Source organism: Canis lupus, chromosome 13 (assembly GCF_048164855.1).
Source record: "Canis lupus baileyi chromosome 13, mCanLup2.hap1, whole genome shotgun sequence".
NCBI classification, from domain to species: domain Eukaryota; kingdom Metazoa; phylum Chordata; class Mammalia; order Carnivora; family Canidae; genus Canis; species Canis lupus.
In genome coordinates, this window is record NC_132850.1 from 43,722,681 (window position 1) to 43,735,910 (window position 13,230).

A 13,230-nucleotide genomic window follows, 5' to 3' on the forward strand; every position below is an offset into this window, starting at 1 on the left:
CCGCTCCGCCATCCTCTCCTGCAAACCGGACCAGGGAGGCCGCAGGTTCCGGCCCTGCACGCCGAGAGGCAGCCAGAGCTCCGGCGGCCGGAAGCCAGCGTCGGATTTACCAGCGGGAGGCGGAGCCCAGCCTCCGAGAGGCCGACTCCCGAGCGCAGGGCGGCCGTGGCCGGTGTCGGATCTTCCAGGCCTATTTGTACACGCTGTGCACACGGGAGAGCCCTGGAATAAATACAGACCTCTACTACAATCACACGTAAATTCTAAAATTCCCGCAGAGACACGTTGGGAAATGCGGGACAGTTACACCGCGCAGCGGGCCCACAGGCCCAAGACTACGACTCCCAGCATTCAACAGAGTTTAGCCCCCCCCCCTAGTACGTTGCATGCCGGGAACTGTAGTTCCTTACCACAGCCACCTAAAAAGTACTCCGGAGATTTTCCACGTCTCACGTGTTTCTCTTCTCCGGGATGCACCACCAAAAAGAAGGCTGAACTCGGAAAGGCGCGCAGGAATTATTCGCAACGAGACCCAGCGCGGAGACTGGGCAGGAGAAGAACCGTTGCCATGACTACCGTTTCCCCTGGTCACGGAATAAACGCGCTCAAGAACCCGGAAGTGGTTCCTCTGCGCCCTCTCCAAAACGAGGGTTGCGTTCTGTGCTGACGTTCATTGGGCCGTTTCCCTGAGAGGCCCGAGCTTCCCAGGCAAAGGGGCGGTCCCGCGTGAGAGGGCCCGCGGAGCCCTCTGATTGGAGAAGGGGGGCCACGGCTGACCAATCAGGGGGAGCCACGCTTCGGGCACCAGGCACCGCACCTGGACGGCTCCGATTGGCGCACTGCGGCCCCCCCCTCGAGTCCCCATTGGGTGCAGGGGGTGCGTGGTGCGGCCCCATTGGCGGGTTCGTGTTTCCCGTCCCCCTCCCGCGCGAGGCTGGGGTGAAAAGCGGCCCGGCCTGTTTGGGGGGTAGTGGGCGGACCGCGCGGCTTGTGGTCTGAGCGTCTGATCCCCGGGGTGGGGGGTGGAGGCGGCTCCTACTATCAAAAAGGACGTGAGACTCCCACCGGCCGCGCGCCATGAGGGCCCTGTGGGTGCTGGGCCTCTGCTGCGTCCTGCTGACCTTCGGTGAGTGATCCGGGAGGAGCGGGCAGCCCCGGACGCCCCCCCTCCTCCCTCGCGGCCTCTTCTCGAAGGTTCTGGGGGCGTTGAGCCCGGGAGGGAGGTTCCGGGCCTCCGTTGGGCCGAGGGGAGTCCATCGCCTTTCCTCGAAAGAGGCTCAAGGGAGTTGGCGCACTTTCCTCCTCCTGTGGGAAGGAAGAACGAGAACGTTTAAATCCCTTACAGATCTAGTAGTTGTGCCCAGAGGTCTCGACCAAGTTGGGGTGGGGCGCCGCTCGGCTTAGGGTCCCCCGGGAACGTGGCGGCTGCGCATCCCGAAGGACTTTTGTCAGACGCGGGAGTCTCCAGCCCTGGAGCCGAGGAGCCCGCATCCCGCCTCTCGTAGGTGCGGGACCGGGCAGTGTGGGGCCCTGAGCCCCAAGAAAGGCAGTGTCTGCGTGCTTGCCTCACTTGTGCTCGGGCTTCCTGACATCTCCGAGTCTCGCTACTTCTCGTCCCTCGCTCAGTTAGGCCCGATTTCAGTTCCTCTCGCCAGTGGTTGCACAAATTCTGTTTGTATTCTGACCTGCGATGTTGAAGGTCTGTCTTGGCAGGGTCAGTTGGGAGGCCATGCTCGGCCTGCGCGCAACACGTGTGCGTGTAGAAGGGACCCGGTGTCAGGCCTGCTCAACTTTATGGAGCACCCGAGGCCACTCCGCAGGCGTGATGGCAGCCTCCCTATTCAGAATCTGCTGGAGGACCCCGTGTCTGAACTTCAATAAATATACCAAGTTGGGTTTACCTTGGGTGCTTAAACTGCTGGACCCATTCTTCCCGATCCCACATCCCATATTCACCTGAATTTTGCAACCCCTACTCTTGCTCTGTGTGATCGTGTTTCCTCTGAGAAGTACACGAAGCAGCGGTGGTTTAAGAGTTTTCTGGTGTTAAAATCTTCCAGGGTCAGTCCGAGCTGACGATGAAGTCGATGTGGATGGTACAGTGGAAGAGGATCTGGGTAAAAGTAGAGAAGGCTCCAGGACAGATGATGAAGTAGTGCAGAGGTTTGTGTTCTTTTGAAACTATATGGGTTAGCCCTTAGGAACGCTGGGATATAGTAGCTCTCTACCCTTTCATCAAAGGTCCAGGTGATGCGTAACACCCCAAATTTAGAGACCTAAAAAATGGTCATAGAAAATGTTAGGACTATGAGGCATGTTCATCCCTAAATATCTCCTAACTTGCCCACCTAGGAATGAGTGGTCAGAATGGAATGAATTTCTTTCTAAACCTATTTGGATGACTAGATTGCAGAATACGGGTTGTCTTATGTCCGGAAAACTGATTGGTTTTATATTCAGGAAGTGTGTAAACTTAGTAAATTTTAAGTAATATCTGCCTCTGATGTGGCGCTTGAACTCATGACCCCCCAGATCAAGAGTCACCTGTTTACTCATTGAACCATCCAGGTGCTTAGTAATTTTAAATTAACCCAGTAATTTAAACTGAGTAATTTTTAAAAAGATTTCTCTTACTTGAGCAATGTTTTCAAATTTGGCTGCTTAGGATAGGACTTAGACAATTTTATAGACAACTAGAGGTCAAAGCTTCCTAGGCAAAGAGCCCAAATGTAAGGGAACATATAAATAAGTATGACTTTACTTTTTATTTTTAGTAGAGGAAAGTCAAGTTTATTTTTCTGACAGTTTTAAAAACTGAGTTTTACAACTCAGTGTGAAGGTGGTAAAATTTTACTGTGGCTAGAAATAGAGTATTAGTAATATTTTATATTTTTTTATTTTACCCTTTTAACCCTTGAGGCAATCTTATGAGATCACTGCTTTCACTACAGATTCTATGATTTTGGAGGGAACTAACTAAGCAATGCCATATTTGTTTATTAACTTTATTTTCTTAGAGAGGAAGAAGCTATTCAGTTGGATGGATTAAATGCATCCCAAATAAGAGAACTTAGAGAAAAATCAGAAAAATTTGCCTTCCAAGCTGAAGTGAATAGAATGATGAAACTTATCATCAATTCATTGTATAAAAATAAAGAGGTAAGCAATGTGTGGTTAGGATAATATTATTTTGTCTCTGTGCGATAGCATACTTTTTTACCTTCATGATAAACATACTTATGTAGTAATTTCAAGTAAATAGCTATTAGCATATTACATACCCAGTATGAAAAAAATGTTGCTGCCCCATTGCGGGGTGGTGGTTAGACATTTTCCTTTTGTCCTTTCCCCTTCAAATATGTTCATGGTCTGCTAAATAGTCCGTTTTGAGGGCACTCAAACCACCTAAGCCATGTTACATATATGAAGATGTATGAGACTAGAATGTTACTACTCTTACCAGTTCAGGGATTCCTTAACAGTTGCTACAGTCCTGTGTGTTAAGAGCTGTACCTCCTTTTACCAAGAGAGTAAAGCCACTTCTCTACCATAAATCTTATTTCTTAAAGAGTGCTTTTTCAGAGGACAGAAGAGAACTAAAATAAGATTGACATTAAATTTGATGTTTTGTATATCTTGAGGCTAATCAAAGTGTGTGTTAAATCTGGCTTCCATTTAGATTTTCTTGAGAGAACTGATTTCAAATGCTTCTGATGCCTTAGATAAGATAAGGTTAATATCACTGACTGATGAAAATGCTCTTGCTGGAAATGAGGAACTAACTGTCAAAATTAAGGTAAGCTTAAAACCGTTTTCTTTTTTCTTTTTTTTTTTTTTTTTCCTTCTAAAGCAAAAAGAATCCTTAGAGATAGGGAATCTCTGTCAGTCAAGATAGGCCAGGTTATGCTGCAATAACAAGTAACCCCCAAGCCTAGAGACTTAAATTGGGGTTTAGCAAAACACATGGCCTGTGGGCCAAATCCAACCTACTTGTTTTTATAAATAAAGTTTTATTGAAACATAGCCATGCCTGATTATGTGCTATGACTACCTTTGTGCTACACAGTTGGTTTGACTAATTGTGACAGAGACCGTATGACCCTTGGGCCTAAAATATTTATCCTCTGGCTCTTCAGAAAAAGTTTGCTAGTCCCTGGATTAAATCATCAACCACAGGCCACTGTGGCTTTTGCTTTGCATCATCCTCACTCCCAGAGGACACAGGCTGATTGAGTAGCAGCCATTTAGAGTGTAGCTTGTTGCCATGGTATAGAGAGCTCAGAGGGTCTCCCATCTTTTAAAGGCTCTAGGCTGAAAGCTACATTCCTGACTCCCACTTGCAGCTCATTGGCCAGAACCAGTCACAGGACCTTAACCAAAAATGAAGAAAGCATAGTCCTACTATGTTTCCAGATGACAGAGAGCTGGTAATATTTAATGAAGAACATTGATCACCACAGATTCCATAAAGAGAAGTCATTCAAGTTTTGACCTTTTATTTTCTGTGAAAGAAATAGGCATAATATAAATTTTTTTTTCTTCAAAAATAACTTGTTTTGTTTAGGTCTGTCTCTCCCTTTGACATTCAGACCAATCTCTGTCGTCTTTATATTGATACTTTCTCAAATACAGTGAACTTAAGGTTATCCTCTATAAAGTAAGATGCTTATATAAGGTGCACATTTTCTGAAAAGTCCATAAAACACTATATGGAAGAAAATTAACCCAATGTGGCACAAAGCTGGTAGTTTCTGAATATATAGCTCAGTAGTTACTTGGCATACCATGAGTATTAAGCAAATAAAACTATCCTGTTCTCGTCTTGCTTTCAGTGTGACAAGGAGAAGAATCTGCTACATGTCACAGACACTGGTGTGGGAATGACCCGGGAAGAGTTGGTTAAAAACCTTGGTACCATAGCCAAATCTGGAACAAGCGAGTTTTTAAACAAAATGACTGAGGCACAAGAGGATGGCCAGTCAACTTCTGAACTGATTGGGCAGTTTGGTGTCGGTTTCTATTCTGCCTTCCTTGTCGCAGATAAGGTTATTGTCACATCAAAACACAACAACGATACCCAGCATATCTGGGAATCTGACTCCAATGAGTTCTCTGTAATTGCTGACCCACGAGGGAACACCCTCGGACGGGGAACAACAATTACGTGAGTATTACTGCTTCCTAATAAGAATTAATTGTCCTAGCAAGGACCTTGACTCCGAGCAAACCGCTTATTCTGGGCCTTCGTTCCTTGCCTACAAAATGAGGAAATGGACCTGTTTTCATTACTCAAGGAAATATTTATGAGACCTCCTTAAGGGCCAGACACAGAGTTATAGTGGCTGCTATCCATCGAGGGCAAAAGGTCGGAAGGGTTAGCTCTCCTAGGGAAGAAGGCAGATTGGAGGCTTCACAGAAGTGGGTTGATTCAGAATTTCCAGGGAAGCAAGACTTGGGAAAGAAATGTCAGATCTGTGGAGCATGGTGGATATAAAGGCATAGAGGCACATCTTTTTCACAGGATTAAAGAAATTCCTCTCAGTTGGTGGCAGTTAATGATAGAACTTTTGATTAGCTTTTTTAAGGTTTTCTGAAAATGATATGGAGGATGGCAGGACTAGATGAGAGGAAACTCTGGGTGACAGTTGAAAATACTCAACTGTGGTAGGAGCTGGTGTTAGGGACAGGTTGGAGAGAACAGGTACAAATAAAGAGCTTGAAGAAAGTTAATAAAAGTTCTTTAGTACATGATGTCTCCTTTGAGGATGGTTGCAAATTGTTGAATTCAAATTGGAATTTGCTTTAAGCCAGTAACTATATAGTAGAGGTAGATCTTAAGCCCAGTATCTTGGTGTTTTTAGCTCTGTGAAGTAGACAGAACAGCTTTTTTTTTTTTTTTTTTTTTTTAACCAGCAATTATAACAAGATACTCTAATTTGTTTAGTACTCACAAAATGACAAGTAAATATTGAGCTCTCTGAAGCTACCAGCTGTAGACCACATCAAAGAAATCTCATTTCAGAGGTCATTTGGCTCTCTCCTTCCTGCCAGGTGAAAATGTGCCTACAGCCTAAACTTTTTTTTTTTTTTAATTCAGTTTTTTCAACATAAGAATTTTTTAAGTATTAATTTAACATAAGAAAGCATATATCATTTACCTTTCTCTACCATCATTATTCACAGTCCTACCTCCTGCTCTCAGTAGGAGGCTTCACTAGTTGTTATGCTGCAGTGCTCTCTCTGTTAGGTGCTAAAGGAGCGTAGGTAAATCTCATCTCTCAACTACAAAGAGATAGAAAACTGCATCCCAAGAGGGCTGATAGCTTAGGGTGCTGAGGAACAGATGGGATTATCTAGATGGAAGCTCCATGGAAGCAAACCTTTGCTTGACTGTTCCATTCCCAGAGCCTAACACTTGACTGGCAGATATTTATAAGAGTGAATAAGGGTAATCAGGACAGCTTCAAGCAGGTAGCATAGCTGGCTGATAAGTGAAACCTTAAAACTGTTCTCCCTGAGCAAAATTAGCATTTTTCTGTGTTCAAGTCCTTCTACCCCAGCATTTATTCAGCAGATAATCACTTGAGTGCCTATTAGATGCTAGGGTTTAGGACTCCAGTGGAGAATAAGACCAATGCAGTTGCTGCTTCCATGTGGTTCATTCTAGTAAAGAACAAAAATGTGAAATAACCTCAGACTGGCAAATGCCAGAAAGGAAACTAGAGGACACTTCCCTTATCAGGATTTTCTAAAATTGTGGTAAGTGAGGTTCAGATATTCTAGGCAGCAAGCATAGTGTGCTGGAAGTTCCAAACGCAGGAGGCCCATTTAAGGAACTGACAGTCTAGAATGGCCGAAGGAAAAGGAACACAAGAAAGTGATGAGGTCAAGTCCTCACCATATGTGTGACTTGTGCATGTGTGTATGTAATTTCATATATTTGACAAATAAAATAGAAGCCATCAAACAATTTAGTTCCTACCTCCTTCTAATCCCACTAAATTAAGCCCCTTCTGTACCCTTAGGAGAGATTTTGAGAAGATTCAATTAGATCATGAAATTAAGCATCCAGTAAGTGTTAATACATTTATTTCTGTTCTTCCTCCTGTGAGAGAGATGTTCTACATCTTTTCCTAAAGCTGATCACTACTTCTGATCTGCTGCCTGCCTTCTCCTACCTCAGAGGCTAATCACAAATTAATTTCAATGCCATCTTTTAAAGTCAGCCTTTCTCATGTACTCCCTCTTTCCCATCGAAACATAGACATGTTCAAGTCTCAGTTTGGACAGAAGAGGGACAGGTGTTGCTGCACCCTCTTCTATCAGGCATTTGTGACTTTATCCACCACCTTTCCATTGAAATAAGTCACCAGTAATCTTACTGCTGAGTCCAGTGGATTCAGGGTTTTTTAATTGGCGTTGCTCCCAGCAATAGTCGTTTTTTTTTTCTTTTTCTCTTGTGTTTCCTACAGAATTTGCTAGCTACTTAAGACTATCCACTTATTAGTACCTAGTTTCCATGATGCTACATATCTTTTTGTTTGTTGCTAAATATTGACAGTATCTCTTTCAGAGGTAACTTTTCCGCCCTTTCTCATTATTTTTGTGTTCCTTATGCAATCTTCCTACCACGATGGATTCAGCCTCCAGTTCTTGCTCAGGGTTCTCAAATCTATGTTCTTAGTCTGGATCAGGAGTCAGCTGACTTTTTCTAAGGGCCAGCCAGTAAATATTTTAAGCCTTTGGATAATAGGATCTGTCACGTGTCAAATACCTCTAAGGTGTAGCCATCGGCTTCAACTTGGATGCACAACTGAACTTGCCTCCAACCCCCACATCACCAAGATACATGTTCTAAAACCAGAGACTTGGCCACTTCATTAGGCTGTGCTATCTGCCCATGGGTAAGCTTTCAGGAGCAGGAAGGGACCCATGATACAACATTGGCCATATTTACTTGTTGGGAGCACAGACATCAAGAGGCAGTCTCCCCAATGTGTGTTTAAGGGTGTGTTATGGTGTGTTATTTTTGGTGAGTAGAGGAGGAGTTTGCAAAAAGGCCAGTAAGGAAGAAGAGGAAACAGTGCTGCAATTTTCAGTATTAGAATTATCTAAGCCAGTGCTATCCAGTAGAACTCTGGAAATATTCTATCTCTGCACTATCCAGTATGGCAGCTACTAGCCATATTTGTCTATTGAATACCTGGAATATTGCAGTACAACTAAAGAACTCTTAGATTTTATTTAAACAAATAAAATGTGACTACTGTTTTGGACAGTGGGGATATGAACAGTAAGATTAATTTTCTAGCTTTTTTAAGGAACGTGTTTTTATTAAGGATTCGCTATCTATAGGAGAGACTTTTTGAAGTTTTGTTTTTAAATTCTCTCTACACCCAATATGGAACTGAAACTCACAACCATGGAATCAAGAGTTACATGCTCTTCCAACCGAGTCAGCCAGGCGCCCCTGGGTTCACCATCTGTGATGATCATTTGATTTCTAGAGTAACTATCAGAGTGTGTGTCATCCTATTTTTCTCCAGAATGTTTCAGTGCCCTTGAGCTAATGTAACATTTCAGTTCTTCAAATGAAAAAACTAAACAAAACCAAAAAACCAATATATTCAGAAGAAGATCGGAACATTTGCACTGTTTACTTGGAACTAAGGATATTTTCCACTTGAGGAATACAAGGACAATTCTTCCTCTACTCTACTCATATTTGGTATATTTAGCTCACAAACTGTCATTGGTGGTAAGAGTTTTTAACATGAAAAATGGGCCATCTTGGATTACACTGAACTGCTGGCCATTAGTTTTGTCAGGAAGGTATTTAGATGAATTTATAATCGAATCTTTTAAACGAAGTATGTCTTTATAAATGTCTGTTTTCCTTGCAGACTTGTTTTAAAAGAAGAAGCATCTGATTACCTTGAATTGGACACAATTAAAAATCTCGTCAAGAAATATTCACAGTTTATAAACTTCCCTATTTATGTGTGGAGCAGCAAGGTAAATCTATATTAAATTTATATGTATTACATGGGCACATATTTCAGTATTTAACACTTAAAGAACAAAGGTTCAGTGTGGTTTTTCAGTGCAGGATACCCAGGGTTTTCTTACTGAAGACCTATGTTTTTGAGCTGTAATTGTGTTTCATATTCTCTGATTTCTCTGATGAAATCAGAATTTTTTTTTTTAAAGAATTTATTTATTCATGAGAGACAGAGAGAGAGAGAGAGGCAGAGACACAGGCAGAGGGAGAAGCAGGCTCCATGCGGGGAGCCTGATGTGGGACTCGATCCCGGGTCTCCAGGATCAGGCCCCAGGCTGAAGGCGGTGCTAAACCGCTGAACCACCGGGCCTGCCCCTGAAATCAGAATTATTAAATAAAATAACTGTAATTCTACTTCAACAGACTGAAACTGTTGAGGAGCCCATGGAAGAAGAAGAAGCAGCAAAAGAAGAAAAAGAAGATTCTGATGATGAAGCTGCAGTGGAAGAAGAAGAGGAGGAAAAAAAACCAAAAACCAAAAAAGTAAGTATGATTCATCTCCACACTAAAATGTTGTTTAGACATGTCCTAGAAAACAACCCGAAGTGTGCAGACCAGTCAGTTAAGTTTTAATTCTTCAAAGTCTTTTTTTCTTCAGATGGTAAGTCCATAGGCCTAATTTATATAAGTAAGGACTATTTTATTTGCTGTTGTGTGTGTTTTCTGCCTGTGGGAAGTTTTAAAGGACAAACACAGATCATTTTTGTGCACAGTTTTCTGGGTTCTATATGTTGCCCAGGACTAGTGGTTTATCATATTCTGAATTTTAAGATCCTAAATATCTTTCTACATTTTTTTTTGTCGTTTAGATATTAACCATAAAATTAGCTCTCTGCCCTGTTAAGGTAGCAGAGTAGACGGAAGTAATGGTGGTAGGTTTGAGGAATATTCATTGTAAGATGTTAGATTGCTGTAGGTCATGAGGTAGGAATAATTAATAGGTGTATATCTTCCTAACCTCAAAATAAATATTTTCAAGAAATAACGTTTTAGCTAGTTGATAATGGAAGAAACCTTTGATTGGTATCAATCTGTTATAGTGATAACCAGCTGCCTTCTTTGCATTATAGATCAGTCTTAAATGTTGAAATACTTGCAGATTTTTGGTCCCAGCAGCAGGAGCCATAGTAGATTAGAAGTGTCCTTTAGTGTTTCCCATATTCATTTGAACTACCCTAAAGTTATGATTTCCACTAGTAGTACTGCTGGTGAGCGCTGGGGCTGACTAATGTACTATAACTTTAGGTTGAGAAAACTGTCTGGGATTGGGAGCTTATGAATGACATCAAACCAATATGGCAGAGACCATCAAAAGAAGTAGAAGATGACGAATACAAAGCTTTCTACAAATCATTTTCAAAGGTAAATATTATTTGAAAATCATGTGGTGAACATTACTAAATCAAAAATGTTTTTAGGTTGTTTTACAACTATTTCAACATAATTGGTCTCCTTTTTAATCTTGCGGTTTAATATTACATATGTATTTTAAAAATTTACTCTGAGAAGGAATCTGTAGGCTTCACCATATTGCCAGAGGGGCTGGAACTGACAATCTAAAAAAAGATTAACAACTACCTACATAGGTAGGTGATTTCCATAAAACATAATATCTTGTATTAAAGGGTTTTTAATGTAATTGGGGCTTTTTTCCATTCAAGAATGAATGCCTTTAATTTTTTTAACTTTCTTATTTGAAAATCAGCATATAGTGTTACATTAGTTTCAAATATATGACAGTGATTCAGTACTGTATACATTCGCCTATGCTTCCCACCAGTGTAGCTACCATCTGTCACCATACAACGTTATTACAACGCCACTGATTATTCCCTATGCTATGAGGTTTAGTACCATGACTTACTGATTCCACAGCTAGAAGCCTGTATCTCCACTCCCTTCAGCTGTTTTGTCCATTCCCTATTCTCCTCTGGCAACCATCAGTTTTCTGTATTTATAGGTCTGATTCTGCTTTATGTTTGTTTTCTCATGTGGCTTTTAACGTAACCTTCAAAGAGCCTATTTACAACCTCAAGCATTTATTGTGAGGTCATATGCTTAAGAATGATTACTAAATCTGTGTTTCCTTAACCTTTTCTTAAAGTTATTTCCTTTCACTGATCCTTTGTTTTAACTGTAGAATCCAAAACTAGTATTGATTAAGATTGTTTCAAGTTAATATTTCCCCATACATCATTTGGTGCAAAATAGAATATTTTAGTAGGCTTAGCTAGCATGGCTAGATAAAACTTGTATGGTTATGTTTCTTTAATCTTTATTCCATCAGTTGGTTTGTTTCTTAACCTTCTTTATTTTTTCATGTTAACATCCAACTATCCCTTAAGTTTTACCTCCTCAAACTTTCCCCTTGGTCTTTTTTTTTTTTTTTTTTTTTTTCCCCCCCTTGGTCTTGTCTCCACTTTTATTCCCATGAACTATAGTCTTTTTTTTTTTTTTTTTTTTTTTTTAACTATAGTCTTAGTGTATACAAGTATAACATATTTTCATCTAGGACAGCTGTATTAGAAATGTAATGTGAGCTACATATATGATTCTAGGGTTTTTAGAAGCTACATTTTTAAAAGTTGAAATAGGTGTAGTTTTTAATATATTTTATTTAACCCAAGATAGCCAAAATATTATTTCAACATGTAATCATTTTAAAAATGAGTAATACATTTTGCTTTTTTCTTTTCTTTCTGTATCTTCAAAGTCTAGTTGTGTATTTTTATGCTTACCCATACATCTCAATTCAGAATAGTCACATTTCAAGTGCTTGGTACCCACATGTAGGTACGGTAATGGATAATGCAGATCTAGGGAATTTCTGTGATTTATTTACCCTACCTCTTTATAGCCACTGCTGAAGTCCATATCCCATTGGAAAAAATCTGTTCCTGAGAACTTTTTGTGTTGAACAGTATACTCATGAAGTGTCATATATTGTCATTTAGGCAGGATGGTGATTTTCCTACCTTATTCTCTCACACATGTGGAACCTAGACTCATCCATTCTTCCCTGAGTTTAGGATATGGAATGATCATCAGCAAAACCAACCATGGCTAGCCAGTTAGAATAGCAGTCTTAATCATTTCTTCTTCCCTCCATTCCCTTACTTCCCTTTTGTTGGTAAGGAAGCTTTTTTTGTTGTTATTAATTCAATGCTAAACTGAATGTGTACCATGTAATAAATCAGCCTTTGCACTGCCTTTTTCCGGTACCTTTGAATGACTAAATGCCAACTTTCCCTAGGAAAGTGATGACCCCATGGCTTATATCCACTTTACTGCTGAAGGGGAAGTCACCTTCAAATCAATTTTATTTGTACCTACATCTGCTCCACGTGGTCTGTTTGATGAATATGGATCTAAGAAGAGTGATTACATTAAGGCAAGTTTTTAAGTTGTAAAAACTGAGTTTAGAATTCAAAAGTGTAATTTCCAGATAATGACTTTTTTTGGTCTCTGATTAGCTTTACGTGCGCAGAGTATTCATCACAGATGACTTCCATGATATGATGCCCAAGTACCTTAACTTTGTCAAGGGTGTTGTAAGTATCTAAAAATAATGAGGGAGCATTAAAAATGAACAGAAGTTTGTGTTTGTTTGTTTTTTTCTTAGTTTGTTGGTTTGGTTTTTCCCAGTGTTTTATTGCTTACTGAACTTTGTTTTGCCGTCGAAGGTGGACTCAGATGATCTCCCCTTGAATGTTTCCCGGGAAACTCTTCAGCAACATAAACTGCTTAAGGTGAGTGTCCCTGGGAAGAGACTGGCTGCTCTGCCCTTTGATTGGGCTTCAGAGGACAGGCTCCATTAGTGGAGTCACCAGAGTTTGAGATGTATCTGTGGCTCTTTAGTTGAAAAAGTTAATTTTACTCTAGAATTATTATTAAATCCTAAGCATCTGATTTTTTTTCCCCTGGCATATTATTATTAAAGTTTCAGAGCTATAGAAAAGTTGAAAGAATTGTAAACATGCATATAAACCTACACTGTCTGTTCTAAAGATAGAATATAAATGTAAAAGCAGTCATATGACTATTTCTACTGACAACTTAATTTCTGCTCCGTCTGCATAGGATTGCTCACCATTTCCTGCTTCCTGATTAATGGCAGTGATGATGCCTCATCTTTGTATCTTTCCCCACTATTCCCCTGCTGTCTTACA

The 13,230-nt window shown here is 40.9% G+C and overlaps 1 protein-coding gene and 1 long non-coding RNA gene across 2 annotated transcripts in view; one reads left to right on the forward strand and one right to left on the reverse strand.

Annotated features, from left to right (window-relative positions):
* The window catches only part of LOC140603000 (uncharacterized), a 24,195-nt gene extending 22,877 nt beyond the window's left edge, over positions 1-1,318 (reverse strand). Inside the window, exon 1 of the long non-coding RNA XR_012006024.1 lies at positions 411-1,318. This is a non-coding gene — a long non-coding RNA (uncharacterized lncRNA). The remainder of the gene's footprint in view (positions 1-410) is intronic.
* HSP90B1 (heat shock protein 90 beta family member 1) overlaps positions 902-13,230 on the forward strand; it is a 17,644-nt gene continuing 5,315 nt past the window's right edge. The window contains exons 1-11 of the mRNA XM_072773384.1: positions 902-1,126; positions 2,061-2,163; positions 3,018-3,159; positions 3,680-3,796; positions 4,833-5,164; positions 8,904-9,015; positions 9,425-9,544; positions 10,307-10,423; positions 12,315-12,452; positions 12,535-12,612; positions 12,745-12,810. Of these exons, the coding sequence (XP_072629485.1) occupies positions 1,078-1,126; positions 2,061-2,163; positions 3,018-3,159; positions 3,680-3,796; positions 4,833-5,164; positions 8,904-9,015; positions 9,425-9,544; positions 10,307-10,423; positions 12,315-12,452; positions 12,535-12,612; positions 12,745-12,810 (1,374 nt within the window). The 5' untranslated portion in view covers positions 902-1,077. The remainder of the gene's footprint in view (positions 1,127-2,060; positions 2,164-3,017; positions 3,160-3,679; positions 3,797-4,832; positions 5,165-8,903; positions 9,016-9,424; positions 9,545-10,306; positions 10,424-12,314; positions 12,453-12,534; positions 12,613-12,744; positions 12,811-13,230) is intronic.